The sequence below is a fragment of the Oryzias latipes genome, chromosome 1 (assembly GCF_002234675.1).
Source record: "Oryzias latipes chromosome 1, ASM223467v1".
Classification (NCBI taxonomy): Eukaryota; Metazoa; Chordata; class Actinopteri; order Beloniformes; family Adrianichthyidae; genus Oryzias; species Oryzias latipes.
Window position 1 is genome coordinate 9,167,989 of NC_019859.2, and position 22,732 is coordinate 9,190,720.

General features: G+C 37.7%; 1 protein-coding gene across 1 annotated transcript in view; it reads left to right on the forward strand.

Moving 5' to 3' along the window:
• The window catches only part of usp43 (ubiquitin specific peptidase 43), a 123,829-nt gene that overhangs the window by 17,436 nt on the left and 83,661 nt on the right, over positions 1-22,732 (forward strand). The window contains exon 3 of the mRNA XM_011473836.3: positions 18,248-18,342. Within this exon, the coding sequence (XP_011472138.1) occupies positions 18,248-18,342 (95 nt within the window). The remainder of the gene's footprint in view (positions 1-18,247; positions 18,343-22,732) is intronic.

Sequence of the window (22,732 nt, forward strand, 5' to 3'; positions counted from 1 at the left end):
TTTCCACTCATAGTGGACAAACTAGATGCCCATAATGGTTTTGATCACATTTTAGAGTTTAAATCTGTTTTAGTTCTTTAAAAATATTCTGTTACAAGCAAATAAATCAGGAAAATAACATGTTTTTTTTGTTGAAATCACAGGTTTGGTTTATGTGTTCAAGTGTTCTTGGGCAAGACACTGAACCCCACATTGCTCCTGATGGTTATAGGTTGACAGACACCAATGTATGACAGTGGAGATGTCATCAGTGGGTACATGTATGGGTGAATGTGTGAGTGGGCCCTAAAGCAAAGTAGAATAGGGCCATATAAGTATATGCCATTTGCCATTTGTGGCTTCATCTAATCTGCTTAAAATTCAGTAGACCATCAGGTCTCCTCTTTATGTTTGGTAAATTACATTTGTTTGCCTGTGTGATAACGTCAATCAGTTATCCTGATTCTCTTCTTAAAGCTAAGTAACTTCTCACCTGAACAAAGCAATGGTTTTGTTTGTTCTAGTCTAGAACAGAAGCAGCCGTTTGAGACCCAGGAATCTGCGCTTTGGCTCTGGAAAGCTGGAAAATGGAGTCAGGCTCCATCTCCTGAATAGAATAGAACTTAAACTATTGATCCCACAAAGGGGAAATGACCCAACAGACTCGCTTGGTGAAAAGGGGGTTCTTGAGAACTTCTGGGTTGTAAACCTCATCTCTTGAATGACATCTGACTTCAACACACAAGAAGTCGGAACGTTATCTGAGAATTGACCTTTGCTGTAACGAGAAGAAAATTCCATCCTTGTCTTGTAGTTAGAAGGCACTTTGTCTCTGCATTAATTACTGGATCATAAACTAAAGAAAAGACAACATGCTATTGAATTGTGAATTTGTGAGGCAAACAATTGAGCTAGAGCACAGATTCAGGATCATGTATGACTGTAATCTTACTCGGTCAGTGCTAATGACCACATTATAACTCATCAGTCCCATATTTGATGGCACGGAAAATCTCTGCGATGGTCTCTGTGTGAACTCAACACACAGTTACACGAACAGACTAAACAAAATGTTCAGAAACAAGATAGCACCCAGCAGAGCTTAACCTAACATTTCTGCTCTTACGCGAAAATGAATCCTTATCCAGAGCAAAATCAGGAGTTTTTTCTGTCAAGACAAACTGTTCACTTGTTGCACTTAATCATCATATATGTCTGTCATCAATGTTTCGTAGCCAAAGCTGTTGCCTGCATAGCTGTATTGCCAGAGACGTGTTTAGTCTTCAACAGATATGATTAGAAGGATGAGCAAAAAATGTTGAAGTTGTGATTTTCAGACGCTTCGATTTATTTAACCTAATCTGTTCTTTTGTTTGTTTGTTCGTGTAATAACAGGAGTGAACACATGGAAGTTGAGAAATGCTCCACACTTGCTTGTTTTCCCTCTTTCACCCCAATGCCTCATCGGCAGGATTCCTTACCAGCCAGCAGAGAAACCAGATTGAGGTCAAGGCTTCATGCACGTCCTGGATTATCACTCTTTTCTCACTTCTAGTAAGACCTATTGGAAAAACAAGTGGGGGGCAGATCAGATTAGTGTGTTCTTTCTAGTTTACATGTTGGTACTGCATCAGGTTTTGATTTTCAGATGGAGTGTTTTAGCTAATTTTTTTTGTTTTTCAATGTTTTAAGTGCAGATACATCTCCGACTGGTTACCTTTTTATTAAAGTTCTCATCTCTGGTGACATCTGCTCAACTGTTGTCAAAAAATGAATGCAAGTTTCCAATCGTATCCACTTTATCCGTTGAGTAATGAGAGGGTTGAGAAGCTAGAAGTGTAATTGAGTTTCACTTGGCTTTTGCAAAAGTTGCATTAAAATGTCATGTTTTACCCTGTGGAGAGTTATCGGATAAGTGGTTTGCCAGTGCAGCTCCAGTACCAAAGAACTGTCAAAGGGCTGTTTAATTGTTTTTATTTTATTTTTTTATGTCAGTGGTGGTTGGCCTTCTTGCCCCAGGTGGTTTGAATGTGCAGGAACCCCAGAGACGGCAGGAAACACTGTGAAATATTTGAGATGGTTCTGGTGAAGTGAGCAAGCCCTTTTTAGCCAGGGACAGGAATGGTGAGTCTGATAGTTTTCCATGAACCGATGACTGGATGGGAAAGCAGATGTCAACAAATGAGAGGTATCTGGTGATGGATGAGAGTGTCGAGAAGAAACTGATGGGAGGTTTTATTTAATGTTTTAATCAAGAATGTCCATCATCTGGACACTAGTGCTCAGATGCAACATGGGCCTTTCTACTCTCAAAGTACAATATGTCAGCATGTGGGAGTATGTTTTAGTGCGGAAAAACATACAAAAGATCAAATATATTCAGATGATTAAAATAAAGAATGTTCTTTGGGTAAGACAGAAAATTAGGTGAGTTGTGGGGATTGACTATAGAGAGACCTGGACCGAGTACCGGTAAGTGTGATGTCACTCGTAAAAAAACAACTTGCTTCCAGTTAGAAAGAAAAGAAGTCAATTCATTCTCCATTGTTCTGGGATATGGACAATGTCAGTCAACAATGATTGGCTCAAATCGGTTTGAGTCATTGTTTCTATGGGAACCACTCTCCCAATCAGGATTGACCTTGTTGGAAGTCCACAACCCTTACGCTATAAAGCAGGCTCGGGGGAATCTGTCAGTCAAACATTTTGGACGTTCAACATGAGACCACGTCATTTTTTTGAGGCATCCAATTGGCCACTTTCTAACCTGAATAAATTGAACTACAAAAAACATCGTGGAGAAAAAATTAGGATCGGCAAGAATACGTTAAAAAGGATGGAGAACAAGAATGGTTATTCTGACAAATATAATCATTGAGTAATAGCTGTTTATTTCTCAATAGAAATTGGAATTTTTACTTCTTTGAGCTAGCGGGTCCTTCCTGTTTGGAACATCACTTAGTCCAGTTCTCATATACAATCAATGATTCTGGGACATGGTTTTTAAGTTTATGTGAGGTTGATTGTGATCACTTTGGCTGTTGAAATCACATGATGAAGCTTGTGTGGGGTTGGAGCTTAATCTGTGCCAAAGAAACCCAGGCTTTACTCTTCTACTTGAATGCACCACAAAATTAAGTAAGAATTAAAGATTTTAACTTGAACTTGCTACTCTTACAGGTTCGCCAGATTGTCTTCCATTGACCATTTTATTCTCCGTGCTGGCATCTCTGCTCAAAGCAGAGCAACAGGCCTGCAGTTTTCGGATTTTAAGTGGAAATGTCATATTTGAGATGCTACAAAACACTCCTGACAAAGGAGGTCATCGAGTTTGGAGACAGATTTTAGTTTGAGGACCAGCCCCCTTTTCCTGTTTAGCTGTTTAACTTCCATTATTTTTAGAGCGCGTCTCTATCCGACCCCCACCTGCCCGTTACAATCAGCCTCATTCTACTGTTCTGCAGAGGCGTGCTGTGAGTTTATTGGTATCCACGGTGTGTTTACGTGATAAAACCACCTGTGACAGTTCTTTTGTAGCCTTTGCATCACCTCCTAATCTGTGAAGTGTGTACTCTCGCTGCATTGTAGTGCACGTAACAAAAAGGAATTGTTGCTTGAAATGAAGACATATTTTCACTGTGTAACCTTGACGTATGTCTTTACTATTTTCTGAGCCTTAATTGAGTCATCCTTCAAAAATTCTTTGAAGTAAAAGAGAAATCGAAGTCAAAGATGTTGGGTCGCGAGCTTTAAAACACCAGGTGGATCAGGTGTCTTTAAAAATATTAAAACACATCTACAAAGGGAATCCTTGGACTAAATACCACAGAAAGCCACGAGGGGAGAGAATAAAGGCAGACCCCCGCGGGAGGGGAGAAATTTATGGTTCTTGTACTGCAGGAGTCTAGCATTGAAAGTCGTAAACTTGTGAAGCCTTTCTTTCTATAATCACTATTATTAGATCATCTTTGTTTAGCTACAGAAACATTTTAGTATCTGTTGGATATTTATTAACTTCTGTAAGTAAAAAAAATAAAGTTTCTCAAATTTTTATCAAGCCAACAGTTTTTTTCTTCTCGATTCTTGAAGGTTTTAGATTCCGTCTTGTTTGAGGCATCTTTGTTCAGGTGAGGTTAATCACTCTGTGTTTTTGGTGTTGCGCAGGGTTTAGATCATGGACCCTTTCTCTTTCCTTGTTGAATGTTTCTTTAAGGCAGCCACGGCGTGAAATAAATGTTCGTTATGTTGTAATCTGCAAATTAACCTGACACCTGCAGGTTTTTAACAATAAAAGTGAACCGTGGGTAATCTTGTTTTTGTTTTGTTCATGTCTGTCTCATACGAAACCTGACATTGTAGCCCTCAAAACGGTCAATAATTAACAACTGAGGTATATAGTTACTCTAGATAGCATTACTTTGGGTTATCTTGTATTTCAGAGAAACCCTGAAAAACTGGTTTGGGCGTTTATCACGTCATTACACACAAAGTTGTATTGTTCAAACTCTTTTACCTTGGTGGTTTTGTTTGTCTTCACACAGAGACATTTTATTTGTCTAAATTCATAGTGGTGATTCCCAGTTAACTGCTGCTGGGAAACAAACTTGCATTTTCAAGGTTCGATGTGCAAACCCTTCAAATAAAATTGGAAACTGATGCCTGACAATTTGAACTCCTCTATGTCTCTCTTTTTTTTATCAACATTATGAACTGGATGCCAGAAGTCATGAATGTTGGCTTGCATAAATCAGAATATGCAGAGGTTTGGAGGTGAGTGATGTGATGCGGTTGCCTGCCTTTTAACAGAGGAACACACTGGCAGAAATGTCAGTCTGTCCTCTGAAGTGGTAAGCACACTGAGAGACCTTCAGGAGATCCACAAATGGCAACAACATTGGCCCAGTAATTGATTTATGTTCATGAAACCGCAGCATGTTTGCCCTCCTGGCCATTCCACGCCCTCCGCACTTTTCCACGTCTCACAGATGGTCAATTGCGTGTTTTTAGGAGACAGTTTTTTAAGTGAAAATTGTGTAAATCCTTAAACGCCATCAAGCCGTACAGTGATGACCTTGCCTGCTCTCTATTGTGTTGGACTCAGGCCACAGGATTTAGATTTTGGTTCATTCTCCATCTACCCTAAGACAGCCACTGGTTGGTGTTTAGCCCTCAGTGTCTAGCATTGAGAGGTATTTACAGGAGCAAATTATAATCCTTCCGAAGTGTGAAGGGCTTTTCTGGTAACACCAAATACTTTGGGGAGTTTAGAAATGGCTAATCTGGGTGCTTATGACGCTAGAACCGCCCAGTGAAGACGCTTCTCAGTCAATGGTAAGCCTTCCAATTCTTCCGGTCAACATTAGCTGCTGCTGGCAGATACTAAGTGAATGTTGAAATGTCACCACTGCTTCTTGTTGAACTTATGTTAAAATTATATTTCCAATGTCAGATTTCAAGTGCAGGTTTCAACATTCATTTTCATTAACTTTTTGAGATGATTTGAAAACGTTTCAGTCGTGTTTATTGCTCTCATTAAGAATATTGTGGCGTGGTTTTACTGCAGGAGTCTCACTTTGTTTGTTTTTTTTGGTCAAGGACATTTTAGCATTATGACTGTCATTTATTAGGGGGGAATTTTCTTGATTTTCTCACCATGAGAATCTTTTTCCTGTCAGCGTTTTGTCAATTCCTTTTTCTTATATTCTGCTGCAGAGAGAGGAGCTGAGGTTTGTATGAGGAAGTCAAGAGCAGCAGAGAATTATGCTGGAGTGTTTCAGGAAATGTGAGCGCTGGAAGACAGTGGTGAGATGTGGTGTGGGTGTGACAAGAGTTTAAGTGGAGGTGGGACTGGACTTATCGGATCAGCGGTGATGGACAGATTGACAGATGAGGTTAGACAGGAGTCTCTGTGGACCAAGAGGTTTGGACCAATGAAGGTCAGCAAGACAGAGTATCTGTGTGTAAATGAGAGGGACTCCAGAGGAACAATGAGGGTGCAGAGGTGAAGAAAGTGGAGGACTTTAAGTGGGATCAACAGTCCAGAGCAACAGAGTTTGGAGAAAAGGTGAAGAGACGTGTGTAAGCAAGTTAAAACCGGTGGAAGAAGGTTTCAGGTGTTAAGTATGACAACATGAAAGAATGAAGAATAAAAGAAAAAGTGTAGAAGACTTGTGATGTGAGCAGCAGTGTTGTTGGTTTAGACTTGCAGGTCTTGCAGGTTTTCCAGAGACCATGCCTTATCTTGTTGATTACCTGGATCAGGTGTGTTTAGCCAATGAGCTACAATGGCAGGTTGGTTGAAAAACATGTAAGACACCGGCCCTTGAGGCCTGGCATTGGACACCCCTGGTCTGAAGAAGATACAGGAAGCAAAACTGAAGATGTTGAGGTTGTCTTTGGGAGTGATGATGGTGGATAGAATCAGGAGGGAAAACATCAGACTGATATCTCATGTTTGCTGTTTTGGAAATATATGCAGGGAAGCAGATTGAGATGGTTTGGACATATTTGAAGGGACAGGGATTTTGTTTGATCAGGAAAGAGACCTAAAGAGGACGTTTATGGATAAGTATGATGGTATCTATGAGTGAGGAGAAAGCAAAGGAGGGTCGGATGGAGGCGGATCATTTGCCTGTGGGGGTGAACCTGACGGGCAAAGAGGAAGCAGGACAAACATTTTTTGAATACAATTCATATTTGTGGAATGATGTTTTGTTTTTGTTTGTTTTATTTCTTCATTCAACAGTTTCAAACGTTTAGTGTTCTGTCTAGTTGCTAAAACAGCTGCAAATTCCATCGGGTTGGTTTAATGGGAAATGTGAAAAGAGTGCAGTGCAGCTCACGTGCCACTCATCTTGTAATTAAACAAGGACAGGTTATTTTGTAATTGGTTGCCCCATAGTTTTACTGAGCTGATTGAAATGTTAGTGGAATTATCAAATCAAGATCCTCTGCAAATATTTTGTGGTGTCAGTTATAAGGACTGCACTATCATTGTAGACTTTCAGAGAATTCATGATTTTAATTTATTTAAATTTTAAAAAATATCTCTTAAATTATTTTATTGTAATTTTATGACAAATTGCATTTTGTTTGGTCACTAAATCAGTTTTCACATAGCTGGAGATAAAAATTAAACTAGGCCTTTTTTTAAATCTATAAAATGACAAAGTATTTTATAAACAAACTTATTTTATTTTTTTCCCTAAACAATAGATGAAATAGTTTAATGGAAAAAAACAATCAAGTCTGCATCTTTTAAGTGAGAACAGCTGTTACCACATTTGCTGCAGGGTGATCAGTGTTTGCTGGTCTTCTAATTGAAGCAAAATAGGCACATGGATGAGCTTTAAATTGGTACAATCCAAATAAAATAAGCCTTGCATGCAGGTTTATTCAGTTTTCCCTCAACATATATTCCAGTGTATCCTTGGTGCCCAAGGGCTTTTTCAACAGGACTTGTCACTGCGATGGAGTCTGACCTGTTTCTGTCACCCGACTATCATTATATCATCGTTCTGAACTTGGTAGGAAAAAAAAAAAGATTTAATTTCCCTCAAAATCCAGCCTATAAATTGCGTACGCACTTTACAAAATCAATTGAAAAAGAAAATAAAAATAAATCTAACTTGGAATTGAAATAAAATTTCAAATAATTTGCTAGCTGATGATTGTGTGGTCAGTTTGGTGATGTCTATTATCAGCTATGATGCCTGACAGAGGGGAAATGACCAAATCTTACCAATAAGCCATCCCGGGTACATTATATATGAACATTGATTTATATATAAATATATAACATAAGCTTTATCTAATCTGCAAAACTTGGTTTTTCTGGGGTTTATTTTGCAAAATCTACAGCAGTCTATGTCCAATTCATATTAAAGTAAAGTCCAAACCACATTAAAAACATTTGTAATTCCCCCTTCTTAATTTATGGACTCAGCATTTTTTAGGAATCATGGGTAAACAATTCAGTGACGTGTGGTAAAAGTGGAGCAACAAAAGCTGATTCATTACTTATTCATCACAGCTTCAACAACACAATCTGTCTTTGGGAGTTGAACTGTCAGAACATTTTAAATGAGATATGAATGCTTATAATGGAGGATAAGATTTACTGTTATTTAGCTGAAATATTTGAAAGAAATCGAAAAGCAAACAAACATTTCTGTTTTTTTTCGTTGCTTGTTGGAGGAGAGTGTAGTTGGAGTAATTAGTTAAGGTTTTTCAGTTGAAGTCCCACTCCCATCATCTTTCGATCTGTTATAAAAGTTTGTGGCCCGCTAACTGTAGCACCTATGTCGCTGCTGCAGGCTTTTTCAAACTGCAGTTTTTCATCTGCTCCTGATTCACAACGATTTGAATAAAGATATACTCGGAAAAACAATTTTAAGCTTAATTTTCTTTATATATCTTCCTCCGTGACAAAAATGGTATAAGAGCATCTTAAAAACACATTTTCCAATGAAGAGGGTCTTTTAAATGTTTTTTTTTCTTAAGTTTGAGTTCATGTTTCTGTTATTCGTGAGATAATCAGCTCAGCTTCATGTTGGCATGTGACATCGAAGCCTCCATTTCTCTGAATCAGTGCTGACTGAGAAATAGCCATTTCCAGTGCTCAGATTAGACACACACACAGACACACAAGCCAGATTTGTCTGTCAGAGCTCTGTCGCCAGCTCTTGTCTCAGGCTGAATTTTTTTTTTTCTGCGCAGCCGTTGTTTTGGCTCTCCTGGCATCACCATAGTAACAGCCAGAGAGAAGCGAGTCTCTTACACTGCTGTTGTGCCTCTGCCTGAGGTGAGTGAGTACCTCCAGAACCCTCAGGGGACAGGTCTGAGATCAGAGAAAGATGGCTTGAAACCCCTCTCGGCGTGGACAGCCGCAGCAATAAAGAAAGGGCAGCCGACGTTGAAAGAAACCTCAGCCACGTCTGTTCATTTTTTTCTGGAGGGGAGTCAAGGGAGTCATGATAGCCGAAGGAAAATAGAGGAGGAAGGGTTAAAATGCCTGCGGTTTGCACCGTTATCTCTCTGTTTGCCTTGTTAGCATAAGCCAGCCCTGAATGGGTTGAATTAGCAGCTGCCCAGACCTGAAAGAATAGAGGTGACTCAGCTGGTTGACCATGCAGACGGACGGCATTTCTTTCATTCCTGCTCTTTCAGGCCGGCCGTCTCCCCTCTCTCTGTCTGGGGTTTGGTTTGCCCTCCCCCCAAAATCTTTTGGTTATTTTTGCTTTTTTTATGCATCTATAAGTACAAAAGAAAAGTCTGATGCTTAATAACCGATATGTCACCAGCGTGAATTCAAATGAGAAATAAATATAATAAAAACATTTACAAAAACATGAAATAAGCAAAAGAGAAGATGGTAGCTGATTTATTAATTAATTTAAAATTCTTTATCAATACATTGTGTGGACATGGCATCAAATGTTGCATTTTTTGTATTAATTTTTTTTAAATAATTTTATTATTGCTTTATATTTTTAATAAGACATATTTAACTCTTACATAAATAGATACATAACCCCTTGTTTGTAGGTCATTGTGATTTTTTTTCCCTCTTTTTTTTCTCCACCAACCAAAGGATTTTTTTTTCTTTGGTTTAAGTTTAATGATACAAACAAAACCAAGAATCTAACACAAAGACTAATTTGTCCAAATGCCTGCTAAACACTAAAATCTTCATATGTGCCACATGCATGCATGAATTCTTTGATGTTGTTGTTTTCAAATACTTAAAAACTTACTGTAATAATTCTTTATGTACCTCTTATACTCAATACTCGTGTCTGAAAGGTTAAAGAGTTATTTTTCGTTTTTTAAAAAGTAAAATTTGACTTGGTTTTTGCTTTTTTGTTGGTGCTCAAATCGGATAAAATTAAAAAAGGAATTCATTTGTTAAGAAGTTATTTTTTTCCATTTTTACATGTTCATTGCACCCATTCATGAGTTTAAAGCCACAGCTACTTGGAGGTTCTAATTCTGAAGTCATCTCCATCACACTTGACTGCAAGACGCAGATCCATCAATTTCTCTTCAAGATGAGTTTACATGTTGTGTTGCTACAGGTCTTTCATAAATCAAATATATATTTTTAAACCATTTCCTGTAATAAACCTGTTCAGGCTGTAACCTGCCTTTGCTCAACAGTAGCTGGGTTGACTTTACAAGCCCCTTGACCCCGAAAGGTAATCAGAGGGTTCTGAAGCTGGATGGATGGATGGATGAATGGATGGATTTATGTCATTTATTGTAAATTTTAGGTCAAAAGGCTTTGCTTTTTGAATTTATACAAAGCAAGATGTTAACATTTCTAAATGTAAGTTACATCGTTGTTCAGTTTCAATCACTGGTCATATAAAGGCCAAGATTCATACATTTAGATGTAGAAAGATAATTTGACAAATAATTGATAAACACTAAAAGCAAAAGTTTATCAAATTTAAATCTTAAACCAAATTGATATGGAAAGTTGTTGGGCAGTGAGTCAAACTAGCGTTTATATCTTCAGCAGCATTTTGTTTCTTCAGAAAGTATTTACATACTTTACAATTATGTTTTTTTTTCAATTTGTAACTTCAGGGTCATGCTTTATATGTGACACTAAAAGATAAGAATAGCTGGAGTGACTTTCACTCTTAATTTGTGTTGCATTTGTCTTTTTTTTGGACCTGCACCTTGGAAAAACAGTAAAAGATTTCACTCTTGCCTTTTGATGACAAACTGAAGGCTATTTCATTTCAGTCTGTCCTGGTTTTCAGTGAACGCAATAACAAAAACAACTTGTATCGAAGCAGAGAGGGGAAACTAAAACAAATGAAAAAGAATCAGTCTAGGGTTATTGGATTTTGTGTGAATATGTGCATGAAAACGTGAATGTTTGACTGTTTGAAAACATTGGAGTTGTTTCTGACGGTAAAGGTGAGCATGTTAAGTGTGTAAAATCTTTTTGCAGTCTGAGCTAATTAATTGAATCAACCTTATACATCTAAACTTTTATACTAAAGGTTTTTTTTGCTTTTGGAGATTATATGAAGCTATAAAATCTAAGTTCATGTTTATGTTAGTTTCTTCAGTCTTCTAATTTCTGTCCAGATGAAAATGTCCATTAATGCTGCTAGCCTGTTTCTGACTTAAATTAGGTTTGTGGTAAACTACTCCCCACAAGGGGACACCAGACCAACTCAGTGGGCTTGTGGTAGAGTGTTCGCCCTGAAACTGGAAGATTGTAAGTTCTAATCATTAATCAAATTTTGAGTCATACCAAAGACTCTTAAAAAAAAAGGCACTTAGCCATGGGGTTGGATTAGGGGGTTAAACCACCAAATGATTCCCGAGTGTGGCGGCTGTTACTGCAGCTCACTGTTCCCCCAGGGGAGATGTGTTAAATGTGAAGAAAACATTTTACACACCAATGTGTGAGCACTAATGAGACTTTAAATAAACTTTAACACCATGAAGGTGTTGTGATGCTCCTCTGCTGAGTTATGGACCCTCTGCCTGCAAAACATTGGAACATGCAATAAACTGATACATATCTCAAATATCTCAAATTCTTCTCTGCTGTTGCAGAGAAAGTCACCCACAAGTGGTTGGACTGGTTGTGTTCTGACTGTCAGTCGTAGCATATACTGTATACGCAGACAATACATCACAATACCTCTTTGAGAAAACTAATATTTAAAAATCAAATGGCGCTTAAATGCTGGTTACTCGCCTTTTTTTCTTTGCAATAAAACTGCAATAAAACTTTATTTAGAAAACACAAAATGTTCTTTACCTGTCATTTTTTTGACATTCTTTTTTTGTATATATTTGTTTGTGTTAAAAATGTTTTATCTGCTGATTGAGGAACACAAAAAAATCTTTTTTTTCCTGTTGTTTTGATGAATGCTGGCAATACTTCTCTTTCAGTCGTCAACCTGGGACATTTCAAACACACTGATATTGTTTTTTTTTGTTTTTTTCTGCTGGTGATCTCATTGTTTCCTCCTCCTGATGAAATCCTCTCCAGCTCCTGTTGAAGCTCACTTTCTTTGCCTCCAGGCCAAAGCATTTCATGGTTTGAAGCAAAACCAACGTGTCCTTTAACACAAACCCCAAACTCTTTTAAGTTGCTGTCAGAATGCTTTCAGATTTTTGCTCTGTTGAAGCACACATACACGCTTTTTTAGAAAAGACCACTCACATTAATCCAGACTCCCACTCACTCCCTGCTGCTCTGCAAAGATCTTCAGAAACGTTGCACATGACTGCGCGCTATGAGGAATCAGCTGGCTTTGTTGGCAACATATGTTTTCATGTCAAGGTTTGGAGTCTGTGGATCGCTAGGGAGAAATTTCACTTCTTCCAGCAAGTAAAAAGATGGCACGGGGGGGGGGGGGGGGGGGGGGGTGATGAGGTGGTACGCCTTAAAAAGGTGATGATCGTGCAGAATTTAGCTGCAAATGTTAGTGGACTCAAAAGGACAAAACCTGAAAAAAGCTTACATAAGACAAAATCCAATATTGTGACAAGAAAACTTTGCATGGTTCCTTAAGAACGACAGATGGCAGTTGTAGTATTGGAATGTATTAAGCAGCAGTGAACTTATTCAAGAAAAGCTTTTCTTTTAGTTGTCATTTTTGTTTATAACACACCATTTACAACACCTTATACATTTTACAACACATTATTATTATTATATGTATTTGGAGATTGCAATTAGCTAATGAATTATTGTAATAAAAGAAATTATAAAAAGATAATATTGAGTCCATTTACACACCCTTTCCAAAAAATTAGAAATAAGTCTATTCATTTCCACAATTCCAGGATGAGGTCCAGTGTGAAAGCCACATTTTCAACAGTTTTTCACTTGTGTGCAACATTAATTTAAATTAATGGTCTGAACTTGCTTTTTACTGTCTTTTTATAACAGTTTATTTAAAATAAGATTTAAGTCTACCACCTTTATTAAAAATAAAACAAATCCACCTTAATACTGTAGCCTGCATTATAATGTGTTCTGAGGTCGGTGCTGATGTGTGAATCCTAAAAAAAAAAAAATTATTTTGTCAGGAGCTGGGAGCAGCACTTTAATGTGTCTTAAATCTTTTGGCAGTCAAGGCTTTTTCAACAAACTACCCAACCTAACAGTTGAACCGTTTTATTCCTCTGAAAGCTTCTGCTGCTGCTGTGGCAGGCCCCCCCACATCTATTTTTGGAAGACAATTTGAGGAGCTTTAACAATGTTAAGGTGGTATTCTTTGTTCTTTGGATACTGGCGTCACTAAGCACACAAGGCTTTTTATCTCAGACCTCTTGTATTGTTTAGATCTGCAGTGCAAGGAGGGAGTAACCTTACTGTGCAGTTAAATCGTGTAGTTATGTTGGGTTTTGGGAACTGATCACCGATTACGGAAAAAAAAAAAACTCTAAATGGTGTGATTGTCAGAAGTCAGAGCTCTGTCTCCCCCTCAGGTCACCAGTGGGAACAGTAAGTCAAGTAAGTCAAGTCAAGTAACTTTATTTGTCAAGATCTACAATGTTGACACATACATAGAAATTGAAATTGCGTTTTCTCTTCATCTTCAGTACTAATGCATGCTTTTATTTTCAGTCGTTTAGATCAGTGTTTTTCAACCAGTGTACACTAGTGTGCCGTGAGAGATGGTCAAGTGTGCCGTGGGAAATTGCCCTCATTAACTGATCTAAAAACATTTTCCATCTCCATGATTTCAGCTCTCTGTTCATCCAAACAGGCCCTGATAAAACACTGAGGAGTTAGGAATATAAAAGATCATAAAATACTTTTTCTTTGCGTTTATTTTATTTTATTAAAGACATTTTGATAAGGTACCGCGATTCAGCTGCACCTTCGGCTGTATTTTGGAAACGTCCCGTTCCTTTAACTGTCTCCACCAATCATTCTTGAAGACTTAATCACATGTCATCAGTCTGACCAATCAGAAGTGGTTAAAGTCTTCACTTCCTTGTTCCGATTTAGCTCGTAAAGTCGCTCAATTCTAAAAAAAAATAGCAGCTAAAGCTCGTCTTTAGCGGTGTAGCTTTCCACAGAATCCGGTATCAGACCGTGGAACAAGAGAACAAAACAATGAAGCTCCGAAAAGCAATCTCCGGCCGTTTTATGCACTACATCTCCCATGATGCATTGGGTTGTGAGAGTGACAGCGCATACGGAGATCTGTTGTTAAACGTCTTGAAACCAACGAACACACATCAAACTGTTTTTAAATCTTCTAACTTATCTTTTATTGCATCTTTTAGAAAAAACAGCTGCAGTTTCCAGCTTTTTCTGCAACAATTATCTCAAAAATGCATGTGAGATTGCGGAGGGGCTGTAGATCAATACAGACTATGAGTTTCTCCTTTTTTTAAATTTTTGGATGCTGGTGTGCCGCGGGATTTTTTTTAAGGTTAAAGTGTGCCGTGGCTCAGAAAAGGTTGAAAAACACTGGTTTAGATTATTGTAATGCCCTGCTCTCTGGTTTACCCAAAAAGTCTCTTTCAAACTTACAACTTCTACAGAACTCAGCGGCACGAGTTCTGACGAGGACCAGAGGGCGAGAACACATTACACCGGTTTTAAAATCGCTGCATTGGCTCCCTGTGCGTTTCAGGATTGATTTTAAGATTCTTTTAATGGTTTATAAATGTTTTTATGGTCTTGGGCCTTCTTATTTAAATGATATTCTTTTAAAATATGAGCCCTCGCGGACCTTGAGGTCTTCCAGTGCTGGCCTCTTAGTTGTTCCCAAGGTGAGGACCAAAACTTATGGTGAGGCTTCGTTCTGCCATTATGGTCCTCGCCTGTGGAACGGCCTTCCGGAGAGCCTCAGAGACAGTAGAGGTTTTTAAGAAGAGGCTCAAGACCCACCTTTTTAATTTAGCTTTTAGTTGATTTTAACTGCTAATTTATTCTATTAGTTTTAGTATAGGCTATTTTATGTATTTATTTTAATTTTACGCATCTTATTTTCAATTTTATGTTTTTTTTTTTTTTTTTTTTTCTTTCTTTTTTATGTTTTTAATTTTAGCATCTTATGATTTTAGCCCCAGTGTTTCTTGAGGGGATCTTTTCCTCCAGGGATTGCCGGCTTGGTCAGCGGTTGTTGCTGCAGTTGTTGCCCTTGCTGGGGCGGCTGGGGTCTAATTTTACAGCTTTTGGCTGTGAGGGGGACCCCGGTGTTGTCCCGGTCTGGGTGGGCACTGTGGCGATGTTCCGGTGGCCAGGCTGGCTCCTGGTATGAAAGGATTCCCAGATACTGTTTCCTCACAGCAGAGCCAAGCCATACTTGTTTGTTTGTTTGTTTGTTTGTTTGTTTGTTTGTTTGTTTGTTTGTTTATTTATTTATTTATTTATTTATTTATTTATTTATTTATTTATTTATTTATTTATTTATTTATTTATTTATTTATTTATTTATTTATTTATTTATTCTTTTACAGTTACATAGTCATATTTCATTGTACGTGGGAGCCATGGTTCATGTGGTTTAATGGAGGGGAGTGGGAAGGGTGAAGGGTGGGTTGGGGTTTTTATTGTAATGTTGTGTGTTTACTGTTTTTAGTGTTAAAGCGCTTCGAGCTGCACAAAGTGCATGAGAAGCGCTATTTTATAAATAAAGTTTGATTTGATTTGATTCAGTTAAACGGGGAGACACCTTCAAATTGCACAATAAACAAACTATAAATAGAACAGGCCTAAATATAAATAGTATAAAAAATAAAGTAAAAAAATGAGGAGAGAATAAAGTGACTAGAGAATAAAATAACAGTCTCCAGAGTTCTGAGTGCACTTCATCTCCCAGCAACCACGGCGCACAGTTTCTGGATGCCGCACTCACTCATTTGCAATCACTCACAGTGCACTTAAGCACTGCATTGAGCCTTACTAAGTGTGAAGTATTGTTTGTTTCATTTTGCCTGCATTAGCGAGCGTTATATCCAGACCTGATCTTCTGATTTTTTGACCCTGTGTTGTCTCTAATTCTGTTTGACTACCGCCTGCCCCGAATGTCCCCTGGATCCTGACTATGGGACTCTTGTTTCTTGTCTGCTCCCATGCTCATTATTGTCCCCTGCCTGCCTGACCCTGATTTAGCTTTGTGGACTTTTAGCTGTGCTAATAAAAACAGCTGCAGTTAGTACCAGCCATCTGCCTGTTTTGTGACAGTGATGGCTTGAAATACTATTACTGTACTGACTAACTTACAGAACTGTATTGCTTCTGATTTGAAAATGAAGTTAGTTTGAAAAAAGCATTTTGGTTTATATATTCATACTTGACACATTTGGTTTGCTTAAAGTCAACCAGAGTTCATTTTGCCGGATAATTCATAACACATTTTCAGTCTGAATACACCAAAGCTGTATGTGGTCCGCTCTCGGGCTCCTTTTTCTAGGGGGTCTTGGTTCATTTTTTTCACAGAGGAAAAAATTCGGATTAATCGATTACATTTATTAGTCGCCCAGATCTATCTCCCAACTTTCACACTTTTGTAAGAAAATTTATTCTTCATTGGTGTGTACTTGCCTGCGTATGCCGTGAAATAAATCTTTAACCCATTTGCTGAATAGCTGTAGTGATTGGTCCAAATTTCAAATGAATATCTTTCAGATAGGTCTGATTTGCATTAATAGTTGGGAACAAGCAGTCACCAATACCTGATGGGAAAAAAGTTTTTAGCAGCACTAAATGGCTTCCCTTGCTGGTATGAATTAACGTGTAACTGAGAACAAAAACTCCATTATTTGTTGTGGAGTTTATACAGCTTAATGAATGTCTCTTTTGTTTGCAAGCTCCACCTATGCTTTACAACTAAGACTTGAATGTACTGGATAAGAAATGTTCATCCAAACAGACGCTTTCCAGATGAGTAAAAGCCTTGAACATCTCAGGTGGCTTCATTTGGTTGTCTTTATTTTTTAGGCCATGCCGTTGATAAATATTTTTTATTCCCTCATGTTCACTATGAGAATAGGGCCAGGTTTCCATGGTGATGTTTGTTACCTCTTTGTGAACGTCCGCAGGTTTTCTCCATTGTTTTTTTGTATGGAGATGAAAATTTGAGCCCATTAAGCTGGAGAAAGACCACTTGCATTGAGATGTGAATATTAAAAATGGACTGGAAATAACAATTACCGGTAACATTGCTCAGCTTAAGAGTTTGATGATTTTTCAAAAGAATTGACCAATACATTTACAAGGTAAAGTCATTTGTAAGAAAAAGTCATTCCCTTAGCTTTGTGATTTTCGCCTCATTATATGTTCAGGACGTTTTCGAAGATGCCAGCCGTGGTTCATTGTTCAGAGAAAATGAAGAAGCTCTTGGATTTTGTTTTAACAAAAGAAAAGCCTTCTTCAAAGTTGATGTGTCATTAAATCTGCTATCACGGTTCAAAACATGCCCAAAAAAAAATCAAATTTTTGCCAAGAGACTGATTGAGACGAAACCCTTTGCGTGATGATTTTGTTCACCAGGTTTGAACTTGGTTAATAGTCGTCTAACTGGAATATGTAATGGGAGGTTTTATTGTTTACGTTTAATAGTTGGGTCCTCAACAAGAATGTGTGAAAAACCATGAAACGTCTCAGGTTACAAAAAAAAAAAAAAAAACAAGAGGTGAGCTCATAGAGGAGATGGAGGAAAGTACAGTTTCATATTCGACTGGAGCATCCAAGCCCTGTTATTGAGGGATGGTGTCTGGTTGATTACCCGAGTCAGGTGGGTTCCACCTGAAAGGAAGGGACTTCTGAAAGAACGCAGGACAGCTGTCTTTGAGGATTGGGGTTTGGGCACCAGATTTCCAAGTTAGGATTTCTTTTTTCTCACTTGTTTTGTCTTCTTATTTAAGTTGTGTTTATATCCATAATCCTTAATTAATTGTGTGGAATTGTCGAGAAGGTTGGGTCTTCTTTTAAAAGTGCAATGTGAACGTAGACTTTTTGATTTTCTGTTTTTAGTTGGTGACATTTTTTTAGTTTTTATTTTCTACTCATTTATATATAAACCTTATTTTATTTGAAATGGTTTTAGTATCTAACTAACTATATTACGTCAACAGGATTTTTCCTTCTGTGGTCCAAGAACAAAATATGCTCATAATAATGATCAAGTTGAATCCAATCATCATCTAGCATCCAATAATGATGTTTGTTTTTGTTTTTTGTTGTCATTTATTTCATATTTAGGCTCCTGAAGTGTTAAATCATGTTCACAAGTGGGTTTACTTACTTTCTGTGTTTTGTCTGCAGGGGACCAGTTCTTCCGAAGACCGTTTGAATCCCAGCACACAACAACCTCGGAGTCGACACAGTTTTGTTCAGGAGCATTTCCAGGCCCAATACAGGTGAGACAAACAGACAGAAACAGCACAGTTTCAGATTAAAAGAAGTTTGTTCTGCAGAAAGTTGGTTAACGTTTAAGTTAAAAACTATCTGTAATCTGTCTTTCAAACTTTATCAAAACCACACAGTCCAAACTTGTTTACATTTAGAATTAGAATCTGATTGATCTTTGCAACTTTACGGTCTCATGATGATCCAGTTAAATTCAATGCATTAATTTCAAGTTTTGCATTGATTGTTTTTTTATTTTTATTTAATGCAACAAATTAACTAAAGGATATATCTGTTCAACCCTTGTGAGTTTTAATTTTTTATTCGTTTTCCATAAAGATGAGCTCAAACTGACCAGTTTTGGATTTAGAGGATTTATCTTCTGCTCTGGGTTCTGGCAGTTGTTCATTACATGCAGCATGTTGGAGTCCTGAGCACCTGAGTTGTAGACCAGTGCCAGTCTGCAGGTCACTTGGTACTGGGCCACACAAAAAGAATACATAGGCTACATTTCATTCTTTTTATGTAGTATCTGATTCTGAATGACATTTTATTCTGAAATCAACCAGATTCTCTCCACTGCATCTTGACATGCATCATTCTTTATGTCAAGATGCTTGCCTTACTCACACGCTTTGCTTCTGCTATATTCTTAAAAGGGCTATCCTGGGCAAGTAACATAACTGCTAAAGAAAAAACCTGCAAGTTAACAAAGTCTATAAAAAGAAAACCGCTTAAACAAGTTTTTTTGCATTAAAAAAGAGCCAATGGGAAGACTGCAAAGAAAAAAGCTGCATTTGTCAGCCAATACCAGGAGTCCTGCTTTAAATTTAGGTTTATTGAAACAGGTTGTTCCCATGAACCTTCTCTGCATTGTATGTGGGGACCAACTCTGTAGGGCTGCTAAAGAAGTTAGATTCCCGTTTATTATTCTATTAAGAAAACATTATTTTTTTTGTGACAGTTGTAACATTGAATTTTGTCATTTGTAATATGAAGAAAGCATCACAAAAAAGACGAGAACGTGTTTTCCTTTTGGTAAAAGCTGCCTATTGAAATAAAGCCAGAATTGTGACCATCAGAATAATTTTGTTACTCTATCTGACTCCAGCTTCTGTGTCTTTTGAAGAGAAGAAACTGTCTGTGTTTATATCTAGGATAACAGTCATTTTTGCTTTACAGATAGCTTTTGTCTTAAAATTACTATCTTGGTACTCTGACATGCCTTCCCAGGAGAAACATGCTGAACACTCTTGGGGTGTAACAGAATAAAGCGGCGCCTTACACATCAGTTTTTCCTTTCCTTTATAAGATAAATAAATCAGTTAGTTACAAGAGTTTTCCACTGCAGACACCTACGACATTCATTGCATGAGTTCATGCTTTTCATATTGATCTGAGCCAAGTATACAGACTAGCGGGCAACAAAGGTCACTAATGGATGTAAGGACTGCTAGAATCTACTTCATGTTGTTGTCATAGAAGACTTTTGGATGAAGAAGCTTAAAATTTTTTAGCTTAGTGAAAGGATCAAATCTGTGTTGAATTTCTGTTCTTTAGGGGCATTTATACCAGGGCTGTTTGTTCCAGACCTTCTTTTTTACTTGAACAGTTTTGCTTATCTGGGAAAAACCTCACTTGAACTCTCTGAAGGACCAAACGGTTAACGCTGGTAAGCCTTAAAATTATACTTTTTTTTATTTTTTGGTTGCATGTTAGCCACAGTGTTTTTCTTTATGCTAGTTTTCCCACTACAGCAATTCAAATTTTTGATTTGAATAAGCAGAGAATATACTGTTACATTTTGAATTTTTAACAACTTTACTGCTTTGTAACAAAAGCTGCCTACTTGGGGGCAGTGTTGCCAAAACACGAGTTCTGACCAGAAAAGAAAAAGAAGCACAAACAAGAAAACTTGCTGGTTCTGCTCATTTATTGACCATCTGATACTTAAAACACACCTAGAAACACTTAGACCTCATCACAGCATTCTTACCTTGTAGACAAATGGTAAATGTAAATAAACATATTCATGATTTACACTTGTTGGGCTGTAAGCACTATTTTTCTCATCTACCTTTAATGCCCTGTGCGTCACTCTTTGGTCTCTGTTGTTGGTATTCATTCACATTTAGTTTTTTTTATTGTTTGGTCAACATCAAAGTTAAGGTGAACTTTTAAACATGCCAAATGAACCAGACAATCTAACTGAATGAACCCTGGTTTGACTCAAACCCGTCAGTGTAAATGTACCCTTATGTGCTAAAAAAGTACAGACTTGCAGCCAACCAAAATGAGAAGGACAGGAAGTGATGTAAGAGCATACATTCGAAGAAAAAAAAAAAGCACGCAGAGACGTCTTACGAGGAGGTGCAGACACTTAGGAGAATATGTTTATGGACTTTATAATCATTTTTGCTTTGTGGATAAATTGGGTACCCGAACTGGAATTCTATTGGTTATAAATGGTATTTTAAGAGACAGAATTTTTTTTTGCTCTAATTTTTTCTTCCTGGCTAGGTCTTTCATTTTGGTTTACTCCACTCATGAGTGCAGTGTGAAGGCATACTGAAGATTTTCTACAGTTCTCTCATTCTTTGGTTAATGAAGGTTGGTTTTCACTAGACTGTGATCAAGATGAGAATGGTTGTGGAAGCAAACTATGCAACATTGACATACTTTCTGTTTGAGACAGAAATGTGTACACATCATCGATACTTGAATCATCCTAAGAATCTCTGCTTAACCAGTAGCCATACCTGGGAGTCTTCTGTCTAGTAATCAATCAAGAATGCTGAAGAAACTGAAAATCATAGCAGGGCAGCAGGGGAACATCTGGGATTAAACTGGACGTGGTAAAACTGTGGAACAGGTCAATGAGGGTGACTCTCCCACAACCATTAAGATAAATCTATAATGGATTAGTTATAGTTATATAGTTATACAGTTGGTTATAAGAATTGTTGCGGATTTCTGTTTTTTTCTCATTCTACCTGCTAGCCCTCTTTGCAGGTCTCACCAGCTGCACTTCAAAGCTGAGAGATCGGCAGATAGCCCTGACATTCTTATCCAATAATCTTCACACCAGTACCCCATATTCTCTTATATAGACCCTCATCTCTGTACCTGTAACCTTTTGTGTGGCTTTCTTAAAGATTTTTCCAGAACATTTGGGAAGCTGTCCACACTCAAAAGGCTTTGGGGAATGTTTGCATAAGAAGCAGAAGTTATGAGGATGTCTGCACAACAATGCTGACAATGTACTTAAGGTGTGAGGAAGTTCTTTTCTGCAGAAATGTTGCCTTCTGCCAAAAGTTCAAAAATGCCAGGAACCGTTGAGGACTGAGTAATACGGACTGTGAAATAAATTGTTCAGAAATATGCAGAAAAATTGTTAAATAGATGCAAATTCAGTTGATTTGCATTCTGTGTCTTGTTCACACCCTGGTGGACTCTAGATCTAAAAGTGAAGAGTTTGGCTGAAATGGTTGCAGTGAAAGCTCCAGTGTAATATGTGTGAAATTCATACATCACCTGAAAAACAATGTAATCACATAGCTTCAGTCTTTCAAGCAGCAGAGTTTTTTTCTGCTCTGCTCTTATCTGGCCTCCCTCGACTCAACTTTTTTGGGTGCTTGGCACCTTCTTTCTAGCCATACAAGCATAATCATAAATAATTTCGGTAGACCTTTTAAAATGGTCAATATTTAAAAAAAAATGAGAGGGCTTTGTCAATAAACACAAAATAATCTGAGTAAACGCTCAGTATCTTGCTGTGCTCATCCTTGTAATGAGGAATTGCCAAAAGAAAACAAATGTAATATTTTTAAGTCTATGATTAAACATTGAATCCCAGTTTTTGAAATAAACAATACATTTCAAGAGGCATTACGGTACTAACTTTAAATGATTTATGCACAAAGTTTCCTATAAATAAAGGTTTGACTGATTTGAGTGTGTCCCTGTTGTCCCGCTGTAAAAACTGACCATCTGCACAGGCATTAATAAATGAAGCACATAAACCAGGTTAGTGGTTTATGGTATTGGAGTCAGTCTATAAAAATCGGCTCTGTAAATGAATGCTGAGAGTAAACAGCCATTCTTCTATGTGATTATCCCCTCCTTTGCCCAGAGGATGATGGTCTAACACTTAGTGATGAAGAACCTTGACTCAGACATTTCTCCAGGACTAACTGAATCAAAGAACATGACGGAATTTTTTTCTCAATTCATTTCTATTTCTAACATGGAACGGACCAAAGCCGACCAATTGAAACAGATTATTTTCCTCACGTACACTGGATGCCTGACATTACTCAACTATATTGGCTGCAAATCATTAATTGGTTTTGTTCTTGACACATATTCACTGCATGCCAGACTCTTACACTGCATTACCCA